This window comes from Mobula hypostoma, chromosome 13, assembly GCF_963921235.1.
Source record: "Mobula hypostoma chromosome 13, sMobHyp1.1, whole genome shotgun sequence".
Taxonomy (NCBI): domain Eukaryota; kingdom Metazoa; phylum Chordata; class Chondrichthyes; order Myliobatiformes; family Myliobatidae; genus Mobula; species Mobula hypostoma.
The window spans coordinates 86674761-86686786 of record NC_086109.1 but is presented as its reverse complement, the minus strand read 5'-3'; the positions used below and the strand labels follow the sequence as shown (position 1 = coordinate 86686786).

The window sequence follows — 12026 nt, the reverse complement described above, 5'->3', positions numbered from 1 at the left end:
AATGGAGGAAAGATTTAGACATCAGAGGTACAAAGGGACTGAGGGGTCCTCGTGTAAGTACTCCGAGAAGGTTAATTCACAGGTTGAGTCTGTGGTAAAGAAGGCAAATGCAATGTTGGCATTTATTTCAAGGGGAATAGAATATAAAAACAAGGAGATAATGCTGAACCTTTATAAGACACTAGTCAGGCCACACTTGGAGTATTGTCAACAATTTTGGGTCCCTTATCTCAGGAGGGATGTATTGTCATTGGAGAAAGTCTAGAGGAAGTTTGTGAGGATGATTCCGGGAATGAAGGGGTTAACATGAGCGTTTGGCAGCTTTGGGCTTGTACTCACTGGGAACTTAGAAGATCTCATTGAAACCTACTGAATGTTGAAAGGACTAGATAAGGTAGATGTGGAGAGGATGTTTCCTCTGTTGGGGGTATCAGTAACCAAAGGTCACAGCCTCAAAACTGAGGGGTGACCTTTTAGAACTGAGGTAAGGAGGAATATTTTTAGGCAAAGAGTGTTGAATCTGTGGAATGCTCTGCCACTGACTGTAGTGGAGCCCGAGTCTGTGGGTATATTCAAAGTGGAAGTTGATAGATTCCTGATTGGTCGGGGCATCAAGGGATATGGTGAGTGGACAGGTGTATGGGGTCAGGGATCATCCATGATCAGATGACAGAGCGGACTCGATGGGCTGATTGGCCTAACTTTGCTCCTATGCCTTGTGGTCTTATGGTCTAACAAACACAAAATGCTGGTGGAACTCAGCATCTATGGAGAGGAAGGAACAGTCGATGATTTGGACTGAAATCCTTCATCAGGACTGGAAAGGAAGGAGGAAGGAGCCAGAATAAGAGGGTGGGCAGAGGAGAAGAAGTTCCTCCAGCTTCATCTGTTTGTTCTTCTGTGTACTCCTTCCCCTGCCCCCATCGTTTCATTCCAGCTTCTTCCTCTTTTCTTTCAAGTCCTGAAGAAAGGTCTCAGATCGAAACGTCGACTGTTCATTCCTCGCCATAGATGATGCCTGACTGGCGGAGTTTATTTTATTTATTCATTTATTTGGTGTTGCAACGCAAAGTAGGCCCTTCTGGCCCTTCAAGGCACGCAGCACTGGCCAAAACTACCTGATTAACCCTCACCTAATCACAGGACAATTGACAATGACCTATTAACCTCCCTGGTACATCTTTAGACTGTGGGAGGAAACCAGAGCACCAGGGAAAAACCCACACATTCCACGGGGATGATTACAGAGACTCCTTACAGAACGGCGCTGGAAATGAACTCTGAACACCCTGAGCTGTAATGGGATTGCGCTAACCACCACTCTACAGTTCCTCTGGCATCTTGAGTTAGTTCCTCTAGATTTCCACCATCCACAGAATCTCTTGTGTTTATGATTTGCAATTGATCTGGTGGAGAACTGTAGAGATTAAGGAGGTAGTGACATTGGGAGTCAATGTATTCGGTGTGTTTGGGTAGATGGGATTCTGGGAGAAGATAGGATATGGGCAAAATTTATTTTGGATGAGATCACAGTTATGGAGAGTGTTTGACAAGGGACTGGGTACTTGCCGTCAATGGGTAACAGTGACATTGACAACGGTTTGAAGATCACGAGCAAACTCAAGTGCAGAAATCACAGAGGCGTTGGCAATTCAAACAAAACTGAAGATTTATTACATAAATAAGAAGAAAAACTAACAAGCGCTCAGACAAACTATTTTTTTTAGTGTGCCATACTCTGCCAGAGCCTTGGCGACTACCTTTTCAAGTGGTTGTCTTGGAGGAAAGATTCTGTGAGTGGTCTCCCACGTCCTTCTCACAGCGCAGTTGTTTTTTACGAGGCCGAGCTGCGAGCTCGACACTCAACCCGGCACGGATGAAAAGCGTGCCCGGGAGTGGCCTGACTGGGTTCAATCTCGGGAACCTTCGCTCCAGAGTCCGGCGCTGATGTCACTGCGCCACCAGCCGGCAAACTGTACAGGATCTCAATGAACAGAAATCTCTGATGATATGCAGAAGAACTCAGTTTGAGTTTCACCTGTCAAGGAACTAGAACGATCTAACAGAGAGAGGTTAGCATGACCCCTTGAAATGCACCCTGGAGCACATAGGAATTCCGGACATTGACAATACCATACTAATTAAATGATCCCAAATTGAATAAAAGTGATAAAAACAACAAAAGTTTAACAATCCCCATGATCACAAAAGAGATGCCTGTAAAACAAAGTGGAAAACCAGGGCTAGTGCAAAGACAAACAACTAGACATAAAAGGTAAACATTCCAAGGACAACACATACCCGCAAGGTGACATTGAGAAAATATAGTCCACGTACTAACTGACAAAAAAAGAACCTTTTTCTTTAAAAACGAGCCCTGGTTGTGACAGAATGTTTCAATAGTGTAACTGCTTGGTGAGATCACTCAAGTGGGAACAAGTCGTGTTAGTCAGAAATACAACATAGAATGGGCAGGTAGGGTAACTGTGTTGAATTTGACACACTCTCCATGTGATCACATGGGCTTCCCCCTGGGTGCTGTACATTCTATAGACATGCTAGTTGGTAGGTTTATTGACCACCGTGGATTTCCACTGATTGGTGGATGACAGGATAATCAGGGTGAGGTGGATGGGCAGGTATGTGATCTAAGTGGGGGAAATGGGACTGATACAGATCCCTCGGGCTGAATGGCCTCCAATGTTATAGAAGGGAAGACACAATATAAACACAAACGTGCTGTGTTTTCAATGTCTGCAGCATTTTTGGGGGCCCTTTCACACTAAACTGGCCAATTCAGTATCACAGCACACAGAGCACGTGTGAGGGGTTTCCCCTGACAAAATTTCAGTGTTAATAGTTGAGTATCTTCTCTAAGCTCCCACACACCAAGAGTGACTGAATATTTGGCCAGGAAGATCAGAAGAAGGTGTTGCCCTACTGTATCACCTTAGCCCTTTTCTTAAATTGGTGGATTACTTACAGCATACGGAGAGTAAATGATTTTAGAACCCTGATACCTATCCAGGTTTAGATAATTACTTCGATGCACAATTAGACTTGGCAGAGATTCATGGAACTGTCATGACAAGATGCTTGGAGGCAAAGCAACGGAAATTATTCCTTAGCCAATTAGGAAAATAAAAATCAAGTCGTTGTTGGCTAGTATTACATTCACCAATTTAAAATATTCCTCAAAGAAATAAAAATGTTAAGTTCTTGCACAAGATTATGATCAATTTTAATTACAATTTTAAATTTGTTCTGACTGTGTGCCTGAAACAGAACTCTAGGAAAGGAATAACTGATACAAATTTCTCAGTAATATAATAGAACTCCTGTTATCAATTGTTTCCTATGGTGGGGGAGTCTAAGACCAGAGGACAAAGCGTCAGAATAAAAGGGTGTCCTTTTAGAATTTATTTAGCCAGAGAGTGGTGAATCTGTGGAATTCGTTGCCACAGGCAGCTGTCCGGGCCAAGTCATTGGGTATATTTAAGGTGGAGGTTAATAGATTCTTGATTAGTCAGGGCATGAGGGATAGGGGAGAAGGCAGAAGACTGGAGGCTGAGAGGGAAAATAGATCATGATAAAATGGTGGAGCAGACTTGAAGGGCTAACTGGCCTAATCCTGCTCCTATATCTTATGGTCTTTTGGTTTTGGTCAATTTGTCATATCACTTCATCACCAGTACAATTATAAATTCAAGATCGCTTCTTTTAATCTGTCCACTGTGCTAGGAAGCACTTTGGTGGATTTTACTATAAAGCTACTGTATAAATGCAGTCAATAGGGTCATACAGCAGAGAAGCAAGCCCACAGGCCTAACCTGTCCATACTGACCAAGATGACTAACTGAGCAAGTCCCATTGGCCAGCATCTGGCCTATATCTCTCCCAACCTTTCCTTTTCATGTAACTGTCCAAAAGTCCTCATTGTACGTTCCTTTACCACTTCCTCTGGCAGTTTATTCCATGAATCCACCCAGTCTTGGTGTGAAAAAAGGACCAAGGGTCAACTTTAGGAAGAGGTGCAGTCGACGTTTCAGGCCGAGACCCTTCGTCAGGACTAACTGAAGGAAGAGTGAGTAAGGGATTTGAAAGTTGGAGGGGGAGGGGGAGATCCAAAATGATAGGAGAAGACATGAGGGGGAGGGATAGAGCCGAGAGCTGGACAGGTGATAGGCAAAAGGGATATGAGAGGATCATGGGACAGGAGGTCCAGGAAGAAAGACAAGGGGGGTGGATGGACCCAGAGGATGGGCGAGGGGTATATTCAGAGGGACAGAGGGAGAAAAAGGACAGTGAGAGAAAAGTGTAGCCATGGGCATCCGTATGGGTCCTAGCTATGCCTGCCTTTTTGTTGGCTTTGTGGAACAATCTATGTTCCGTGCCTATTCTGGTATCTGTCCCCCACTTTTCCTTCGCTACATCGACGACTGCATTGGTGCTGCTTCCTGCACGCATGCAGAGCTCGTTGACTTTATTAACTTTGCCTCCAACTTTCACCCTGCCCTCAAGTTTACCTGGTCCATTTCCACAACCTCCCTCCCCTTTCTAGATCTTTCTGTCTCTGTCTCTGGAGACAGCTTATCCACTGATGTCTACTATAAGCCTACTGACTCCCACAGCTATCTGGACTATTCCTCTTCTCACCCTGTCTCTTGCAAAAACGCCATCCTCTTCTCGCAATTCCTCCATCTCCGCCGCATCTGCTCACAAGATGAGGCTTTTCATTCTAGGACGAGGAAGATGTCTTCCTTTTTTAAAGAAAGGGGCTTCCCTTCCTCCACTATCAACTCTACTCTTAAACACATCTCCCCCATTTCACGTACATCTGCTCTCACTCCATCCTCCCGCCACCCCACTAGGAATAAGGTTCCCCTGGTCCTCACCTACCACCCCACCAGCCTCCGGGTCCAACATATTATTCTCCGTAACTTCTGCCACCTCCAACGGGATCCCACCACTAAGCACATCTTTCCCTCCCCCCCCCTCTGCATTCCGCAGGGATCGCTCCCTACGCAACTCCCTTGTCCATTCGTCCCCCCATCCCTCCCCACTGATCTCCCTCCTGGCACTTATCCGTGTAAGCGGAACAAGTGCTACACATGCCCTTACACTTCCTCCCTTACCACCATTCAGGGCCCCAAACAGTCCTTCCAGGTGAGGAAAAACTTCACCTGTGAGTCGGCTGGGGTGATATACTGCGTCCGGCACTCCTGATGTGGCCTTTTATATATTGGTGAGACCCGACGCAGACTGGGAGACCGCTTTGCTGAACATCTACGCTCTGTCCACCAGAGAAAGCAGGATCTCCCAGTGGCCACACATTTTGATTCCACATCCCATTCCCATTCTGACATGTCTATCCACGGCCTCCTCTACTGTAAAGATGAAGCCACACTCAGGTTGGAGGAACAACACCTTATATTCCGTCTGGGTAGCCTCCAACCTGATGGCATGAACATTGACTTCTCTAACTTCCGCTAATGCCCCACCTCCCCCTCGTACCCCATCTGTTACTTATTTTTATACACACATTCTTTCTCTCACTCTCCTTTTTCTCCCTCTGTCCCTCTGAATATACCCCTTTCCCATCCTCTGGGTCCCCCCCCACCCCGTCTTTCTTCCCGGACCTCCTGTCCCATGATCCTCTCGTATCCCCTTTTGCCTATCACCTGTCCAGCTCTCGGCTCTATCCCTCCCCCTCCTGTCTTCTCCTATCATTTTGGATCTCCCCCTCCCCCTCCAGCTTTCAAATCCCTTACTCACTCTTCCTTCAGTTAGTCCTGACGAAGGGTCTCGGCCTGAAACGTCGACTGCACCTCTTCCTAGAGATGCTGCCTGGCCTGCTGCGTTCACCAGCAACTTTTATGTGTGTTGCTTGAATTTCCAGCATCTGCAGAATTCCTGTTGTAAGGGTCAACTTTATTTGCTGTATATATTTGCGTGTATGCTGTTGTGTGTTGGCACCACCTGCAACAGAAAAAAACAACATTCAACAATTATAAAGAATTATATAAAAATAAATTTAGAAATATGGATATGAAGGATTATTGCGGAATTCACAGGGTCAAGGATCACAGACACAAGAAAATCTGCAGATGCTATAAATCCAAAACCACTTTCACAACTTGCTGGAGGAACTCAGCAGGTCAGGCAGCATCTATAGAAATGAATAAACAGTCAATGTTTCAGGCTGCGATCCTTCTTCAGGACTCAAATCGAGGTTCAGCTGTATTCACCAAAGGCATTACATGTTTTTGGAATTTGCTGTGGCGTTGGCATGACATGGAACAAAAAATACAACATTCAACAATTACAAAGAACCCCCCCCCCACCACCTCATTATCCGGTAATGCCCCCTCCCCTTCACCATTCCCCATTCCCATTTCCCTCTCTCACCTTATCTCCTTACCTGCCCATCACCTCCTTCTGCTCCTCCCCCTTTTCTTTCTTCCATGGTCTTCTGTCCTCTCCTGTCAAATTCCCCGTTCTCCAGCCCTGTGTCTCTTTCACCAATCAACTTCGCAGCTCTTCACTTCACCGCTCTCCCCTCCCGATTTCACCTATCACTTTGTGTTTCTTCCTCGCCTCCCTCCTTCCCCACCTCATTATCTTTATGTGTGTTGTTTGGATTTCCAGCATCTGCAGATCTTCTCTTGTTTGTGATTAGAATGCAGTCCTATTTGCCAACGTTTAAACCATTCCCCTTCAGAGCTTTTCTGTATTTTCTCTGACAATTTGTTTCATATTCATTCCACCTTCTGTGTGAAGAAGCTCTCCGTTACGTTCCTATTTAATCTTTCCCTCTCTCCTTAAACCTGTCACGAAGTGCGCTGGCAAAATTGGAACTCACGTTTGGAGAAAAGACAGACTCCAAAGTAAAGAGCACGACAAAAGTTTATTCATAATAATTCCAAAAGAGCATCAGTGGTTTGGCTGAGCTACATCGTGAGAAGTATATCTTCAAAACTAGGACCCCGCAATTAGCACTAATCAGGCACCCGCTTAAATAATACAAGTAACGTGGAATCCCAGAGCCTATCAAAATAAACTTATCAATCTTAAACAATAAGTACTAAGGCATAAACACTAGAAAATCTGCAGACGCTGGAAATCCAAAGCTCACAAAACGCACAAAATGCTAGAGGAACTCAGCAAGTTATGAAACATTTCTAGAAATTCATAGACAGTTGCATTTCGGACCAATAACCTGGAAAGGAAGGGGGAAGATGCCGGATTAAAAGGTGGAGGAGGGGAAAGAAGCTAGCTGGAAGGTGATAAGTGAAGAGATTCACTTTCATTTGGTATAATGTTTTGCACAGATTTTGTGGGACGAAATAGAACACAAAAGTGTGAACATAGAACAGTCCTCTATTAGACTGTTCTCTGTCCACACCTGTCAGGATGGGACCTAATACCTTCTTGATGATAGAATTTGTATTTTAATTCTAATTTCTATTGGAATTTTTATTTATGATTTCAGCATACACTGTAGGAAAGTGTATGGTCATGCACATTAGTAGAAGGAATGAAGGTGCACTCTATTTTCTAAAGGGGGAGAAAATTCAGAAATAGGATCTGCAAAGGGACTTGGGACTCTTAGTGCAGTACCTCCAAAAGTTTAACTTGTAGGGTGAGTCAGTAGTAAGGAAGGCAAACGCAATGTTAGCATTAATTTCGAGAGGACTAGCATAGACTGTAAAAGCAAGGCTTTAATGCTGAGGCTTTACAAGGCATTGGTCAGTCCGCATTTGGAGTGTAGTGAGCAGTTTTGGACCCCGTGTCTAAGAAAGAATGTGCTGGCATTAGAGAGGGTCCAGAAGAGGCTTATGAGAATGACCTTGGGAATATAGTTCATCTCTGTGTGAGAGGTGAACACACATCATAGTACAATGGCCTCTGCTTTATTATTTTGTACATTATAATGGCACATCAGTACACTATTTTTATATTATTACTATTTTTACTCTTATTATTATTATTATGTATATATTATGTAGTTAAGCACACTGCTAAGTGTGCTCTTAAATGTTTCTGCTGTAATGAAAGTATTTCCCACTCGGTGTCAATAAAGTGTTATTGTTATGAAAGGGTTAATATATGAGGAGCATTTAATGGCTCTGAGCCTGTACTTGCTGGAGTCTGCAAAGATGGGGGCGGGGGGGATCTCATTGAAACCTACCAAATATTGAAAGACTCAAACAGAGTGGATGTTAAGAGGATATTTCCAGCAGTGGGAGAGTCTAGGACCGGCAGGCACAGCCTCAGAATTGAAGGACGTCTCTTTAGAAGAGAGATGAAGAGGAATTTCTTTAGCCAAAGGGTGGCGAGAGTAGTATTCATTGCCACAGCTGGCTGTGGAGGCCTGGTTATTGAGTATAATTAAAGTGGAGATTCTTGATTAGTGAGAGCACCAAAGGTTTTTTTTAATATACTGTATATATAAAGGAGGCATAATATTAAGGTGCTTAAAGGGAAGAATGGGGGGGGGTGGTATCAGAAGTAAGTCTTTTTTACATAGAATGAGTGCATGGAACACCTGCCAGGTTAGTGGCAGAGGCAGATACATTAGGTCAGGGGTCCCCAACCGTTTTTGCACTGCGGACCAGTTTAATATTGACAATATTCTTGCGAACCGGCCGATCGGGTGTGGGGGGGGCGGGGTGCTCAAGTAGTGTTAAACTCACCTCAACATGTCTTTTACAGTTAGGGTTGCCAACTTTCTCACCCCCAAATAAGGGACAAAAGTAGCAGTCAAATCCCGACGAAGGGTCCCGGCCCAAAACGTCGACTGTACCTCTTCCTATAGATGCTGCCTGGCCTGCTGCGTTCACCAGCATCTTTTGTGTGTGTTGACGAGACACTTGTGTTTACCCCGATAAGACTACCATGACCATGAAGCCTTGCGCGGGCTCCTGTGTGCGCATGCGTGACGTGCGTATGTGTGTACGTGCTGATTCTTTTTTACCCCACAAATCGGTTTTGGCTTAATCTTCCCAACTACACTGTACATACATTATTTCTACTTTATATAGGCTGTGTATTTATCATATCTTTAATGCTTTTACTATATGTTAGTGTTATTTTCGGTTTTATGTGTTATTTGGTATAATTTGTTAGGTTATTTTTTGGGTCTGGGAACGCTCAAAAACATTTCCCATATAAATTAATGGTAATTGCTTCTTCACTTTACGCCATTTCGGCACGAAAGGTTTCATAGGAACGCTCTACCTTAGCAGGGGAAATACAGGACAAGGGCAGTCCCGTATAGGACAAACCAATTTAGCCCAATATACGGGATGTCCCGGCAAATACGGGACAGTTGGCAACCCAATGTTCAGATTCAACAGTGCATGACAGGGAATGAGGAAGGGTGCAGCTGACTCGTATCGTTTCCTCGCGGCCCGGTAGCACATGCTTTGCAGCCCGGTACCAGTCCGCGGTCCGGTGGTTGGGGACCGCTGCATTAAGGACACTTAAGAACTTCTTAGCTAGACACATAGATGATAGAAAAATGGAGAGCTGTGTGGGAGGGAGAGGTGGGATAGATCTTAGAGAGGTTATAAGATTGGCACAACATTGTTGGCTGAAGGGCCAGTACTGTGCTATACTGTATATATATTCAAATACATTTGTATTTTAAAGTATCTGATTTCCTTCTCCCTAGGTATTGGCTGACTAACAAGGTCCTGATTAAACGCCCCACTACTGGACTCTTGATGTATACACTTGCCACTCGATTCTGCGATGAAATCCACCTTTATGGTTTCTGGCCTTTTTTTAAGGACCAGAAGGGAAATACAGTGAAATATCACTACTATGACAGTCTGACCTATGAGTACAACTCGAGGGCTACTCCGCACACAATGCCACTGGAGTTCAAAACACTGAAAAACATGCACCTGCAGGGTGCGTTGAAACTAAACATTGGAGAGTGCAAGTTGGCAACACAGGGTTAGAAGGAAGTCGAGGGAAGAGGGAGACTCTCCACTGTGGGATCAACGGGAAGCTGGACGAATCCAGGTTATCCTCACGTAGGGGGAATTGGCCACTGAGGGAACAGACTCATGTGGACGAGGCATCAGTGCTCTGAATGCATGAGCATTAGAAACGGAAGGCAAACCTTTTGTATGAGGAGGAGAGCAGCAACACGGAGAGGCCTCCACAACGCGATTGGGCTTTTGCGAGATGCAGCGCAGGCCCTCTCTGTCAGGAGAGATGTCGCCTCTTACGGAGCTGGGCCCAAGCGTCAGAAACTTCAGCACTTATGTTTTGATCAAATTACATTTTTCAGTTAAACTTGTGACGGATTTTGAATAAACACAGGAAACGTTATTACCCACCCAAAGCGATTTTAGAATTTGTAACAAAAGAAAGGCACTTTAATTGGAATTTCTGCTGGAGAGATTGTCTGCCTGTTTCCCTAATTTCAGCGGTCACCTGAAGGTAATCTCACCAACCTAGAAGAGTGAACAGAGTAATAGAAAATTGGATTAACTGAGTGAGAGTAATTCAAATGAGAGATCTAAAGTTGCGAGATTTAATCAAGCGGTTGGTGTGCAGTTCCAAGCTGTCATAGAATCTGTAATGGACTATCACCACAGTTTCCTAGTTTCTGTTATAATTCATGGGCCACAGTTCTGTACAGTACAACCCAGAATCAGCTTCTCCTCAGTTATGTCTGCAATTTTGCCCATTAAAATTACTATTATTATACAGAATCTAGAATTCCCCACAATACGCTGCCTAAGACTTGGAATACAGGGTCTTTGGACTCCCTGTGATATTGAGTCTTGCAATTGAATACAATGCAGAATCTATGATTCCCCAAAATTATGATCTGTAATTCCTGGGGCTCTGTGATTTCCCCATAATGCAGGGTTTGCTTTTTCCCCATTATATAGTCTGTGATACACATCAGTACAGAAACAGTGATTCAAGCAAATTAAAGGTGTGCATTTCGTTATAATACTGCATGCACGGTACTCTGCAATGGGAGTCGGTTTTCTTCCCCCTCAGTAATGCGTCGCTAACATAATGCACGCAGGACTTCTGCTTTCAAGAAGCTGCAAGCTGCCGTGTGACAAAGCAGGATAGCTGATAGTCCGCTGCCTCAGGGCACCAGAGACCCAGGTTCAATCCTGAGCTCTGGTGCTTCCGTGTGGAGTCTGCATGTTCTCCCCGTGACAGTGTGGGTTTCCCCCTGGATGCTCCAGCTCCACCCACACCCTCCCACACAGGATGTGTAGGTTGTTGGATTAATTGGCCACTGTAAATTGTACCCCTACAGATCTCCTCTAAACCTCTTACTCTTTATGGAAACCTGTGCCTTCTGGTTACAAACACTTTTGCAGTGGGGAAAGTTTCCTACTTTTCACCATATCTATCCCTGTATAATTTGGTATATCTCTATCAGAAACACCCCTCTACCTCCTCTACTGCAAGGAAAACAAGTTCACCCTACCCAGTTTCTCCTTATAATGGAAACGTCCCATCCCAGGTATCATCCTGGTACATCTTCTCAACACCTTCTTCAGTGCCGTCATATTCTTCCTATGGTGTGGTGACCAGACCTCCAAGAGGACCACAATCTTGTCCTGGTTTGGAGACTTGCTTGCATCAATGTCTCAGAGAACTATGCTGGCTAGAGTCAGGGCTTTATGCTTTGGCTCTTGGTACGGTCACCAATGCCAAAGGGTAGAGGCCAGACTATGAGTGGTCCACCAGTCCTCCAGATATGGGATTCAGCTCAGGGATAACAACCCTGACTGGTAAAATGAAATTGTTGTAGAAACAGCAATGAAGAATCCCCCTACATCTGAGTGCAACAGTATTCCTGAGTCTCCACCAAGGACTTGCATGACTGTCAGTAGTGAAAACCGAGACACGATGAAGGAAGCCTTGTTGGAGGTGGAGGACCTTCATTGCTGTCCTAAGTACCAGAAATGTAACGGGTTGTAAGTAAGCATAAGCAAGTGTAGAATCCTGGTGAGTTGATGGGATTGTAGGATCAATGG

At 44.7% G+C, this 12026-nt stretch overlaps 1 protein-coding gene across 2 annotated transcripts in view; it reads left to right on the top strand.

The window, feature by feature from the left end:
* Nucleotides 1-10933, top strand: part of st8sia2 (ST8 alpha-N-acetyl-neuraminide alpha-2,8-sialyltransferase 2) — a 67522-nt gene extending 56589 nt beyond the window's left edge. For both annotated transcript variants that reach the window (XM_063066544.1, XM_063066546.1), the window contains one exon: nt 9677-10933. In XM_063066544.1, coding sequence (XP_062922614.1) covers nt 9677-9968 — 292 coding nt within the window. In that variant the 3' untranslated portion in view covers nt 9969-10933. The remainder of the gene's footprint in view (nt 1-9676) is intronic.
* Nucleotides 10934-12026: the final 1093 nt, after the last annotated feature.